This window comes from Tauraco erythrolophus, chromosome 5 (genome assembly GCF_009769465.1).
Source record: "Tauraco erythrolophus isolate bTauEry1 chromosome 5, bTauEry1.pri, whole genome shotgun sequence".
Lineage (NCBI taxonomy): Eukaryota > Metazoa > Chordata > Aves > Musophagiformes > Musophagidae > Tauraco > Tauraco erythrolophus.
Window position 1 is genome coordinate 82,161,595 of NC_141469.1, and position 13,747 is coordinate 82,175,341.

Genomic DNA, 13,747 nt, shown 5'->3' on the forward strand with positions numbered 1-13,747 from the left:
CCTTTTTCCATAGGAAGCCTCAGGCCGGACTCTCCTTTTTGTTCTGTGGGTCTTTGAAATTGTTTAGCGGAGGCTCTTGACCTCTGTTCTTCTAGCCTGGGCCAAACACAGCTCGTGTCCCCAGCAGGCTGGAGATGCATCTCTGAGGTGACCAGAGCCCTGCTGTCCCTGAAGGACCTGCTTACATACATCTACCACGTTTCCCCCACTTCCTCTTCCTGTGCTCCTTAAATTACTTACAGTCATACAGGCAAACTTGAGAGAGTGCTGTGCTTAGTAATTACTGGTCAGATTTTGTGCAGTGTTTTATCTCTTTTCCCTTGTTTCTGCAGGAATAATCTTGATTTCAGAATGCTGGGCATAACTTGAAAATTGGTGAGGCTTGAAATCCACAGCAAGGGCATGCAGAGCTGACCTCTGCCCCATCCCATGCACCAGGACTTTGTGGCAGGAGAAAGTAGGTACGTGGGTGCGTGAGCAGTGATGGGGCCGGAGCTTGTGGGTGTTGATGGAACCAGCGGGTCAGGCAATCACTTGCAAATCAAGCAGGGTGCTGCACGTGGTAAGAAACGTGCATCTTCTTAGAATCATAGAATGGTTCGGGTTGGAAGGGACCTTGAAGATCATCTAGTTCCAACCCCCCTGCCATGGGCAGGGAAACCCTCCACTACACCAGGTTGCCCAAAGCCTCATCCAACCTGGCCTTGAACACTGCCAGGGATGGGGCATCCACAACTTCTCTGGGCAACCTGTTCCAGTGCCTCACCACCCTCAGAGTGAAAAATTTCTTTCTTGCAACGCTTCTTGCTGACTTGGTGATTTTTGTTTTCCCGTCAGCACGATCGGCATGTGTTCCATGGTCACTGTTCACTGAGAGCCATTCCAACAGATTAATGAGGGGCCGGAGTGTAAAACTAAGGAATCAGGAGCACGTAGAGCCGCAGCCCGACGGTGTATGTTTCTTCAGCAGCTTGCACAATAGCATGTTCTAATAGATCTTACGAGTGTCACCAGAGTAATTCAGCAAAGCCTTCATGCTGCCACTGCGTCCCTGCTGCTGTGAATTCCAGAGCCGCTCTCCCCTTTTCTCTTTGCACCTACGGTGCCAAAGGCTTGGAGGGCAGCCTCCCAGGGAGCTGGAAAGAGGGGACAGCTTCCCTCCAGCCAGGGCCTTTGCTTTCTTCCCATCATGTTGAGGGCAACGATGGGTGGGATGCAAAAAGGGTGAGGAAGAGCGTGACAAAGGTGTGAGGAAGACAGAAGCACTGTAAAGAGTGCGCTTTCAGCAGATGGGTGGTTTGTTTTCTTTCTAGCACTTTCGCTGCGTAAGGGGTGGGACTCCGAGCTGGGAGGCTTGGCTAAAAGGTCGGAGCAGTGCGCTTGTAGGAGCATTTTGCAAGACCGGCTTCCAGTGTATCAGGCAGGACTTGTATCAGCAACCCGACTGCTTTGCAGCCGACTGAATTCGTGGCACAAATCAGCGGTGGCAAGATTCGCTGGTCAACATGAGCACGGCAGGCAAAGTAAGCAAAAGTTTATCTGCGAGCAGTTTCTTTGCTGCAGCCGAGTAATGCACTTTTAAATGCAGTTTCTTTGCAGGGACACTGTGAGTACTGGTGGTAGAGCACAGATGAGAGTTTAGGAGGAAGGTGGTCCAGGAGAGCTGCCTTTACCTGCAGGCCGCTGTACTCTCGTAGGAAATGGTTGTTAACACTCTTCAAGGCAAGAATTTATTTATTTTTCTAAACACAGGAGCAACATAAAGCAACAGGACCAGAATAAGAATAACCTCCCCGCAGGGTTAGCAAACTAACCTCTTCACTTTAATCTCTGACTGGACGATTTAAAATATGTTACAGTGTTTTACAGTGTTAAGATCAAAGCTTTTATCAGGTGTATCCATTTCCATTCTGAGATCCCACAGTGGTTTTAAGTATTTTTAGCTTCTTTATAATTCCTATCAGTTTGTTTTCTGAAAGAAAAAAATACATACGGTGCTTATTGTATTAAATTTCAGGGTGTGATTGTGCTGATATTAGGACAGTCATTAAATTTGAATCTGCATATAACAAGGCTAAAATTTAAGTTAATGAAGACCAAAAATAAGGCAATGCAGTACTGAGCTGGGACTGAAATGAGTATTTACGACTTTGCTGGAAAGTAAATGGCTAGTGAGATGTAGGTTAATGCCAGTGCTGAAGTCAGGATATGTGGCTTCTTGCACTACCTGAGCGATGCCAACACGCACCCAGAGACGTGTGAGAGAGGTCGATGGACAGGAAGCCGTGGATGGAAGACAACTGAAGGCATGCACCTTGCTGGAATGTGCCTTGAGAAAGAACCGGGACGGTTCACCATGGCTTTGCCATGCTACAAACGAACAAAATGAGATAAATATGCTCTCTTTAACTCTGAGATACTGCCAGTGCAAAACTAATCATAGTTCACTTGTAGGTAAATTCACCAAGTTCAGTCCTCCGCTCAGCGCTGGACTGAGCAAAGTGTGATGGAACTAAACTGCCTCATTTTCAGTGTGTTTATCTTGGAGTAATCTGTGAGTTGCTTTATTTTTTTTTTCCCCTGAGAACCTGGCAGCAAACTGATCTTAAGTTGTCCCAGTCACGCAGGATACTCAGGCATGTGCTAAACTTCTTGCGGCGTGGACTCGATTCGCCTCCATTTCCCTCTCAAGATAAGGCCACCTGAGTGCTTGCAGTCCGTAGGACTTACTGAGGGCTTAATAGAGTGTCACCTGTAAGGGTGACATGGAAAATCATATTCCAGGGCCTGGAACCTTTTAAAGCTCGGGGCTGGGCAGAGACCACCAAGAAAGAACAGGAATGAATACAGGGACAGAGGCCCCACTACCTTTGAGTACATGAGGAGTGAGCTTGCAGGGTGGCAACTGGAGCTACTGGCTACCTTTTCTCTGAGTGCCTGGGGTGAGGAGTGGACAACACTCCCCTCTCTTCTGAGTGCATTTTCCTCTCGGTGGCAGGTGATCAGAGGAGCCCAGGGGCCCGTCAATGGACAAATGTTGATCTATCAGACAAAAAAAGCTATCTTAGGTACTGGGAGTAACCCCCTGCCCCAAGTTAAGTATCACGTTTGAGAAGAAGGTACCTTAGCATGGATAACCTTGCCCTAAAGGGACTGTTGCTTCTTCAGGATGACCTCTGCGTAGTGCTACATCATTTTACACAGGTGTCCTCTCAGCCATCACCTCATGGCTGGACTTGGGCTGTAAGAAGACATTCATAAACCTGTATTAAGGCTCTGAATTCAAGTTTTAGCAATTTCATGAGTTCCCAACACAGGCAGTTCTAGGCAATACAGACTTTATCACAACCTGATGTGTGGCATCATTTAGTGTGCTGTCTCCAAGAAGATGCAAACGTACACAAGTAATCCAACACGGCAAAACTAATGCTTCACGGACGTTAGAAACAGAGAATAACTTGTGTACCTGAACAATGTTTGCTACTGGACAATTCAGGAATGAAGGAGCAGTGAGGATGGGGAAGGTATCCAGTTATGGTAGGAGACTATTATACGTGTTGCCAAAAACTTTGCATGACAGAAACGTAAACAAAGTTAGACTTGATCTCGGTGAGGGGAAGAAAGGAGCTTACACAGCTTTGGTGTTGGCTTTTTTGTGGCGTTTTGTGTTTGTTCTTTTTTTTTTTTTTCTTCCTGTAGTTTTTCCTCTTCTCCCCCAAATACGAGCAGCAGTTTCACGCATAGAAGTGTAAGAATCTGTGTGGTGACTTGCAACTGCAAGTGCCATTCCGTTTTCTTTGCTCTGTTTGCAGGTTATTAAATGCAAAGCAGCAGTAATGTGGGAAGCCAATAAACCATTTTCTATTGAGGAAGTGGAAGTTGCCCCACCAAAAGCACATGAAGTTCGCATAAAGGTACTAAAAGTGGAATTAAAAAAAACTGTTCTGAATTGCATTCTATCTTGCTGTTTGTCAGAATTATTTCTATAGATTTTTAGGATCCAGTCAGAGAACGATCACTAGGTGAGTAGTCACTATTCAGTGAGCTTCTGTGGAACGTGCTTCGAGTCCTCAATTCGATCATGAGGTTCTTTTTTGTAAAAAAAACCCATTTTTCAGGGTTGAATGTTTTTGTTTACTAAGCCACCTGTGCTTCTAAGAGGCTGAAAAAATAACAGTACAAGGCAAAAATCTGAATCTCCTGTAACGTGCAGAAAGAACTTCTCTTCTCCTCTTTTTGAATCTGTGCCAGCCAATAGCTCAGTGGGGCCAGGGGCTTCCTTTTTCAACTGGGTATTGAGTATCTGTTACATTTTGGGAACTTCTCAGTGGAAGTCAGTAGCTGTTTTCATTTTGGAGCAGTTTCACATGTTACACAAATGAGGAGAACCCTCTCATGGGGTTGACAACTCCGTTTGTCAGAATAAAAGTTATAAAGACATACTTGAATGTTTCAAAAGAAATACTGCTGTGCTACCTGCAAAAAAAAATGCAAAATGTGGTGTAAAATACTATGTGTAGCCTAAATTTTAGTATCTATACCTTATACCTATCTTTAAATATATAAATAATATATAGTAATTATAATGAAATTATGTATTATTATATCATTGTATACTGCATATTTTATATAGCATCTATTATATGATTTGTTGTAATATAATATAAATTGGACTCTAAAATATATAATTGATATTTTTATAAACAATATAATGTGATAGTTATATTTACATATTCTTCTAATGTCTCTATCATATTATAATCTCTTTTGTTTATGTATTTATATGCAAAGATTAGGAATAATTTGGTTTATTCTGTTTTTCCTGTCTGATGTATTGCTAGAACATCGGTTCTGCCAGACAATCAGCGAGACTCCCTCTAGAGCTCAGTAGTGCACAGCAAACATTCACAAAGGAGCCTTGCTCTTGCAGAGTAAAGACGAATATAAATTGTGAAAATAATGAATCACACAACCAAACGCGTTTTACCTGTAGGTTTATTGTGTGCATATGTGATTTTTAGAGGGAAACAAGTGCCTTAGTATCACAGAATCATAGAATAGTTTGGGCTGGAAGGGACCTGTCAAGGTCAACTAGTCCAACCCCCCTGCAGTGTGCAGGGGCATCTACATCTACAACTAGATGAACCGTCCAACCTGACCTTGAATGTTCCCAGGGATGAGGCATCTACCGTCTCTCTGGGCAACCTGCTCCAGTGTTTCACCGCCCTCATTGTAAAAAATTTCTTACTTAGATCTAGACTGACATAAGGTATATCTACAAGTAAAGGTTACAATTTCACTTCTATATATGACATGACGTAGTGAAATGCTGAAATATTCTTGTCTTTCCTCTAAATCAGATGGTGGCGACAGGGATCTGTCGCACGGATGACCATGCGGTGACTGGTGCAATGGTTGTGCGTTATCCAATCATTCTTGGGCATGAAGCAGCTGGTATTGTGGAGAGTGTTGGAGAGGGAGTAACTTCGGTCAAACCAGGTATGAAACAGCACTGGACACAAACCTTGTGCTGAGCTCTCAGGCTCCTGTTCGAGTTAAAGATGATTACATGTGTGAGTATTTGTATTGCAGTGGAAGATGATCCAACTTTTGAGTCTTGTCAAGGGCACCTTAAAGGACACTATGTGCTGTTTACTTCTTCCTGTCTTTCCAGCCTTGATTTATTTTCAGATTTTCTATTCAATTTCTTTTAATTTTGGCAAAAACATCTGCAGCTTACTTTCCACCTATATAGTGCTTTTCCTGTCATGGGGTTAAAAACATAGATTCTTTGCTGTTGGTCACAGGCAATCAAGTATTTGCTGTAGGTTCTTTAAACACAGCTGACACAGCTCACCTCTCTCAGGAATAATACAAGTGTAGTTCATCTTGCCTTGAGGCAAAGCGAAGCACTGAACAACACGTCAAAGTACCTTCTTCTAATTTTCCAAACAGCTAAATAATCCATTGACATCAAGAGATCAGAACTTAGGTCTATGTGTTCAATTACTTCCCTTTAACCGTATCAGGGCATGACTGGAGTGCCCACCCTGAGGCTTTGCTTGTGTGCAGCACCAGTTCATGTGAGTTAGCACTGCTCCCTGAGGGCTGGATCGCTCTGAGGACACTTCTTTGGACCAGCTGCTCCTCTCGCCACGTCCTCTTTGAACCACAGTGGGTGGACAGAGAGGTCAGTGAAAGATGCTGATTTTCCTCCAATTGCTGCAAGGTGCAATGGGATTTCTCTACAATTTTATGGGACTGAACAATATCTAACAAGGGCTATGTTATTAAGACAAAATATGCAGTGAACAGAATCTGCATAGAAATGCTCAATTTTTATCCGGACAGTTTGTTAAAATACCTGAGTAGTTCACTTCTAAGAGCACTGTACTTCCAGAGTCTTTGTTCCTGCTGGCAACAAGTATGAAGTCTGTCCAAAGCAGGTTGGTATGTATGATAAGATATCTAGAGATTTCTACTTTAACTCCAAAGAAATATGTATATTGCAAATTTCAGCGATAGCTCTAACGGCTTTTTTCTCTTACATCTGGGTTCATAAATCACTCTGTTGTTTCATTCTAGCTGCCATGTGTTTCCATGTGAGCTGAAACAGCAGGCCTGAAAAAAAAACACTCTCTCTCTCTTTTCTTGGATGTTGCTTAATTTACGCCTTCAAGTTCTAAAAAAGGCTCCAAGATGTGCAAAGTTTATTTAGCAGAATGATTATTAAGCCCATGTCACAGTTCTAAGTTAACTGAGAGTTGGGGTGGTAGGGGCATTTCATGTTCTGTAGGTATTTTCCATTTTTTTAGTGCAAATCAAATGCACTAATGCCTTTGACTTTCAATGTGTCACAGATTAGCCACGTTTTAGAACTGTCAAATTGCAAATTGATCTGTATTAGAGATTACCTGTTGAGGAGTTATTAGGGATGATTTATCATATGTTGTTGCTGTGAACAATGCACTGCAGTAAAAAAATGCACTGGGAAGCTATATGCTACTTTGTTAACCATATAATTCATAGAATCATAGAAGGTTTGGGCTGGAAGGAACCTTTAAAGTCATCTAGTCCAACCTCCCTGCAGTGTGCAGGGACATCTTCAATTAGATCAGGTTGTTCAGAGCCTCATCCAATCTGGCCTTGAATATTTCCAGGGATGGGGCATCTGCCACCTCTCTGAGCAACCTGTTCCAGTGTCTCACCACCCTCATCATAAAAATTTACTCCTTATATTTAGCCTAAATCTACCTTCTTACATTTAAATCCGTTACCCCTTGCCCTACTAAAAAGTCTGTCCCCATCTTTCTTACAAGCCCCCTTTAAGTACTGGAAGGCTGCTAGAAGGTGTCCCTGGAGCCTTCTCTTCTGCAGGCTGAACAACCCCAGCTCTCAGCCTATCTTTATAAGAGAGGTTCTCCAGCCCTCGCATCATCTTTGTGGCCCTCCTCTGAACTTGCTCCAACAGGTTCATGGCCTTCTTATGTTGGGGACTCCAGAGCTGAACACAGTATTCCAGGTGGGGTCTCACAAGAGCAGAGCAGAGGGGCAGAATGACCTCTCTCGACCTGCTGGCCACGCTTCTTTGGATGCAGCCCAGGACATGGTTGGCTTTCTGGGCTGCAATCACACATTGCCAGCTCACATCTAGCTTTTCACCCACCATTGTGGATGCAATTTTGCTGGAGAATGAGAGTTGTTGTCTTAGCTTGTATGTATCACTGCTCCTGTGGAAAATGCTTTACCTGCCTTTACACCAATGCGACAGCAATAGGACTGCAAATAGGAAAGAGACTCGAGAGGGCTGGGAAATGAATGCTTCATTTCCCATTCTTTGTATGCATTGTTTACATGTTACCTTGACACGCCAACCTCCTGTCCTACTCACTTTCTTTACCCATGTATTACTGTTTTCCTTTGAAGTCGAAGATGCCAGAAACTGCTGCATGAGTACTTGGGGAACGTTGGTAGCTAACACAATGTTATGACATAGCTCAGGCTCAGTTCTGTGGAAGACCCCAGGGATCTTGCACACTGAAAGGAGCTGTCATAACTCCGCACTAGTGATGCCCTTTATAACAGAGAGAGATGGTTTATCTTCCAAGAGCAGCAGAAGGAAATAAGAGCAGCGCTGCACGCCTAGTGTGCGTTTGCCTAGGGATTAAATATGCTTGCTTCATGTTTTCACCTGCATGCTTCTTGTTTGCCTTTTCTAATCCTCTGTCATCCCTGTTTATTTCTAGGAGACAAGGTTATTCCACTGTTTATTCCCCAGTGTGGGACGTGCCCCAGTTGCTTAAACACCAGGGGTAATCTGTGCAGTAAAAACGAGTGAGTTTTCCTAGGTTACCTACAACCTTTATTTGCTTTTTATTTGTACAAAGCTGATCACATTCAACAGATTTCACTTGCCATTATTTCTGGTCATCTTTCAAACAGCATTGCTTCAGCTTCTGGATTAATGGCTGATGGCACCTCTAGATTCACCTGTAAAGGAAAAGCAGTTCATAACTTTTTGGGTAACAGTACCTTCACTGAATACACAGTAGTGCATGAAACTGCTGTAGCCAGAATTGATCCTGCTGCTCCTCTGGAAAAAGTTTGTCTAATTGGCTGTGGATTTTCAACTGGTTATGGGGCTGCTGTGCAGACTGCCAAGGTGAGTATCGTGGTGGGTGTTTCTGGTATTTCATGGAGTCGGTTCAGGATTGTGTGGCTGGCGAGCGAGTTGTCAGCATGGCAGCCAGGGCGTATAGACTGTTGAATTCAGGGTGGAAAGAAGATACTAGTTCTTTGCCTACTTCAGTTTCTCTGTCTCTAAGCCTTCAATTCAAAATCCAGTAGAAATGCTTGTTACCATCTAGTGAGTTTTCTCTCATGGCTTTATCAGCCCTAGAAAAGTGTGGCAACAGAGCTGATTTGTTTTATTGTGGCTTCAGTCCAGGAATACATGGAAGCCTATATATGAAACACTCATGATTTGTAGCAAGACATGAATGTGACTTTTACAGCAGGCACTGTCTCCACTGGAGTGATACTACAGATCCAACCACCACTGGAATATAAAGCATCATTAAAAAAACATGTCTCTAAAACTCAGGCTGAGATGTGTAATGGAAACCTGGTGTCAGAAATGTATTTTAGGGACAATTCATCACACGTAGGATTATAACAGCATAGCTGGCTGCTGCGCTAGTAGGTGTGCATGTTCAAACTCCTTCTCAGCAGGTAATCTCTAAATTACAAGAAGTGGCTTGAGTGAAAACATGTTGATAATCAGAAAATGCTTTGTACTTTAACTAGACCGTAACACACGCCATGTTTATATGGTTATTCTAGGTGGAACCAGGCTCCACCTGCGCCGTCTTTGGCCTGGGAGGAGTTGGCCTCTCTGTTGTCATGGGCTGCAAGGTGGCTGGAGCTTCCCGCATCATTGCTGTTGATATCAACAGCGACAAGTTTGCCAAGGCCAAGGAGCTGGGAGCCACCGACTGTGTCAACCCTAGAGATTTCAAGAAGCCTATTCATGAAGTGTTGATTGAAATGACCAACCACGGTGTGGACTACTCCTTTGAGGTCATTGGCCGTACCGAAACCATGGTATGCAACCAAAAGACGTTGTCAGATGAGGCTTTAGCTTGTCATCTCTCTCTTCCCTAACCTACTGAGCACCAAGGGTGAGGAGCTGAGAGCCACTGGCAAAGTGTCAAGCTACATTCAAACCTGTTAAGTCCAGCTATCTGCCACTGAGATGCAGGGACAGAAGCATGTGCGAAAACTTAGGAAACAGAACTTGAGTGTGGTCCCCTGGCCTGACCAGGGTGGCTAAATTTCACATAGCCCACTACCTGCTTTCCAACAGTGGCTGATCACTAATGACTAGGACAAAATGGGGAAGGAGAACAAAGCTAGGACATATTTAACCCATGACTGCAGATGCAATGGTTTGAGCACAAATTGCTTGATGTGGTTTCAGTTACAAAAAATCAAATGCAAGCTGAGCCGTGAGAGGAGGAGGACGGTGTTCCTCAGGGGTTAGTAATGGGTCTGGTGCTGTTCAATCTCTTTATCTTCAATATGGACAGTGGGATCCAGTGAACCTTCAGGAAGTTTGCTGATGACACAAGCTGTGTGGTGTGGTTGACAGCTGGAGGGAAGGGATGCCATCCAGACAGGCTTTAGAGTTGGGCCTGTGGGAACCTCATGAAGTTCAGCAAGGCCAAGTGCAAGGTCCTGAACATGGGTCGGGGCAATCCCAAGCACAAGTACAGGCTGGGCGGAGGATGGATTGAGAGCAGCCCTGAGGAAAAGGACTTGGGGTGTTGGTTGATGAGAAGCTCAACATGAGCTGGCAATGTGCGCTGGCAGCCCAGAAAGCCAACTGTGTCCTGGGCTGCACCCGAAGAAGTGTGGCCAGCAGGTGGAGGGAGGTGATTCTGCCCCTCTACTCTGCTCTCATGAGACCCCATCTGGAATACTGTGTTCAGCTCTGGGGCCAATTTAAGAAGGACATGGAGCTGTTGGAGTGAGTCCAGAGAAGGGCCACAAAGAAGATGATCCAAGGGCTGTAGCACCTCTCCTATGAGGAAAGGCTGAGACAGTTGGGGCTGTTCAGCCTGGAGAAGAGAAGGCTCCGGGGAAATCTTCTAGCAGCCCTCCAGTACCTAAAGGGGGTCTACAGGAAGGCTGGAGAGGGACTTTTTCCAAGGGCATGTAGTGATAGGACAAGGGGCAATGGCTTTAAACTGAAGGAGGGGAGATTTAGGTTATACCTAAGGAGGAAATTATTCACTCAGAGGGTGGTGAGGCACTGGAATGGGTTGTCCAGAGAAGTTGTAGATGCCCCATCCCTGGCAGTGTTCAAGGCCAGGCTGGGTGAGGCTTTGAGTAACTTGGTGTAGTGGAGGGTTTCCCTGCCCATGGCAGGGGGGTTGGATCTAGGTGATCTTTAAGGTCCCTTCCAACCCAAACCATTCTACGATTCTGTGAATTCAAACTTTTGTGCCCCATCAGCACATCTTGCCTGACTCTGGGATGTCCCTCTGTTTCAAATGCAGACTGCAGCCTTGGCCTCCTGCCAGTGCAACTATGGTGTCAGCGTGATTGTGGGAATTCCCCCTGCAGCACAGAAGATCACTTTTGACCCCATGGTCCTCTTCACTGGTCGTACCTGGAAAGGGTCCGTCTATGGAGGTAAAGATTGGGAAAGTGTGATTTAACTGGCTTGGGAAACTTGTAAATCATCTTGAGTGAAATGGGAGACATCTAAATTGATCGCTTAGGTTGTCCTATTGGAGGTCATATCGATAGCTATTTTGCTGACAAAGAAGCACAAAGGGAATTAATTATGGGAACTGTTAGTTAATGGTGAGAGATGGCAAGAGAAAAACAGAGAGGGAGAGAGGGGGGAAGAAGGTGGGGAGAAGAATAGGCAGAGAAAGAGAAAGAAAGAGCTAAAAATACAAAAAACGAAAGAGGAAAAAAGTGGAAAGAGGAAAAAGAAGAAAAAGGGAGAGAGGAAAGTTGAAGAGAGAAAAGTAGGAGGAGCGGAAGGAGGAGAAGAGATAAAAATAGTGAAGAGAAATAGAGATAAGAAAAGGAGAAAGGTCAGAGAACAGGGCAAAGGAAGAAAAAGAGAAAATGAGGAAAAATAAGGTTGGGGGGAGAATAACAGCAAGAGCAAAAAGGAGAATGAGGGAGAGAAAGACAGAAAGGGGGGGCGGGGAGAGAGCAGGAGAGATGGAGAGTCAGGACCCTAAAGGACACTGTGGGTCACACCCACCGAGTTTCTGCATAGGTCAGACCCCAGCTCAGCCCTTTGCCAGCTGCCCTCAGTCTCTTCCAGTTCTTTCCCTTTTCTGAGCTCTCCCAGCAGCGTCCCACACTCAGCAAGCCCTGGCTCGCTCAACACGAAGCTGAAGGCCACAGAAAACTTGTTTCCAATAACAGGTTTTCTCACTCACAACAGTTCCTCCCCTGTATCCAATAGACACCTGAATAAACCAGCAGAGACAAATCAGGTTCCTCTGGAAGGACATGGTGCTATTTGAGACAGCTTTGTCTGGGACTGCTTGTAAGAAAGAAGAGACACACCATGCCCGGCCCTGCCAATTTTGACCAGGCAATCCAGTTTCCAGTTGCCAACATGGGACGTCAGCACTCTGGCTTTTGTATGACGTGTGATTTAGTGGACAGCATGTCACTAGACAAGTTGAAATAGTATTTAATGTGGGGGAAAGTTTGGATTCTGTAAAGATTGAAGTATTAGAAAACTTGTCTTCTACCAGCATAGCCCTTACTGGGTTTGTCATGTGTAGAATAGCTCCACTTCGTCCCACCATTCCTGCTGGGACTCTATGTTACAAAGTTTCCTCGTGCTGTTCTGCTGTACAACATTTATCTAAACGTTTAAGCTGCCAGGAGATTTCTCTATTTTCACAAGCATTTAATGATTTGTTATCCATTGTCTGTGTTTTTTCTCAGGCTGGAAGAGTAGAGATTCAATCCCTAAACTGGTCGGTGACTACATGAAGAAAAAATTTGTTCTGGATCCATTAATAACCCACACGCTTCCTTTCACTAAAATCAACGAAGGATTTGATCTGCTAAGGACAGGGAAGAGGTAAACAGTGTTTAATTGTAAAGGTTCTCTAGAAATAACCTCCAAGAGCTGTATGGTAACACAGAGTGTGACTTCACGGCAGAGAAGGGGGGAGGCCACCCACTACATCACCTTCATGCTCTGGGCCGTCGTTCCTTGCAGAGGAACTTTCAGGTTCTAGTTTGAGCAAAGACTCTGGCGGGCAGAGGGAGAACAGAGCACACAAATGAGCAAGTCTCTGCCCTCTGCCCATTGGAAGAGTGAGACAACCAAGGGAGCCTGGGCATGCCAAGCTGTAGAGTGCCAGGGTGAGCTACGTCGCATTCCAAGAAAGGTTTTAGGATGAGGAGCAGGAAGGCAGAAATACCCGGTGTTTACTGGAAGAGCAACTCACTGTTCCTCTTCCGAGTGAGGGAACAGAGTCCCCGTGCAATTAGCCCTGAGGTCACTGGGCAGTTTATCTGGAACTTCAGAGCTTTTGGAAAAGTATTTGGTGCAGATATAAATTCCAGACTTAGAATTTAGCTCTCGTGCATTCCTCAAATACTGTGAGAGTTGAGCTCGGACTCTGTTTTTGTAGGATCTTGAAACTGGACATAATGTTTGCCAGAGACATTTGACAAGATCAGCCATGGCAATAAGCAGTGTTTGGCTGCTGTTGGCACAGGGGCTTTCCTGCAGTCACTAACTTGTCCCTTTACATTGCAGTATTCGCACTGTCCTGGTGTTTTAGGATTCCCAGCTGTTCGGCAGCAGCAGATGGCTCAGCACCAGCACAACTTCATTATCCTCCAATACAACTGATAGGAAATAAATCCCAAGACGTTCCTGAAAGGTCTACCACCACCACCCCCCTTGAATAAAAGGATCAAGCTCAAACCCCAGACTCCAAGCACAGCATTTACAAATGGAATCATCTTTTCCTCCTAATTCTTCCTCCTCTTTCTTGCTTTAAATCCTCTGTGTTCTGCTGCAATTTTCTTTTAATAGCCTGTTACAAATCACTGGACTTGCTGCTGTCACAGGTGTTACGAAAGGTCTGGATTTTTTAAAATGGCTTATAACATGCAATATTTTAATGAAAGAAAAATGAAGGACCTGTTTCTTTGGGCCTTCACAACACTGCAGATTTGTGTGTGCAGC

At 44.7% G+C, this 13,747-nt stretch overlaps 1 protein-coding gene across 1 annotated transcript; it reads left to right on the plus strand.

The window, feature by feature from the left end:
- The first annotated feature begins 1,505 nt into the window (after positions 1-1,505).
- LOC104370753 (alcohol dehydrogenase 1) lies at positions 1,506-13,337 on the plus strand. The gene is made up of 9 exons (XM_009990479.2): positions 1,506-1,523; positions 3,813-3,914; positions 5,361-5,499; positions 8,247-8,334; positions 8,443-8,662; positions 9,343-9,603; positions 11,061-11,196; positions 12,487-12,625; positions 13,313-13,337. Exons 1-9 carry the CDS (start codon positions 1,506-1,508, stop codon positions 13,335-13,337), a joined length of 1,128 nt encoding a protein of 375 aa, XP_009988781.2.
- The last annotated feature ends 410 nt before the right edge of the window (positions 13,338-13,747 follow it).

Excerpts from the sequence above, each read along its gene's own strand:
- LOC104370753 (XM_009990479.2), top strand. Across the intron at positions 5,500-8,246 it reads AGTAACTTCGGTCAAACCAG|GAGACAAGGTTATTCCACTG; the intron begins GTATGAAACAGC and ends GTTTATTTCTAG. Across the intron at positions 8,663-9,342 it reads CTGCTGTGCAGACTGCCAAG|GTGGAACCAGGCTCCACCTG; the intron begins GTGAGTATCGTG and ends TGGTTATTCTAG.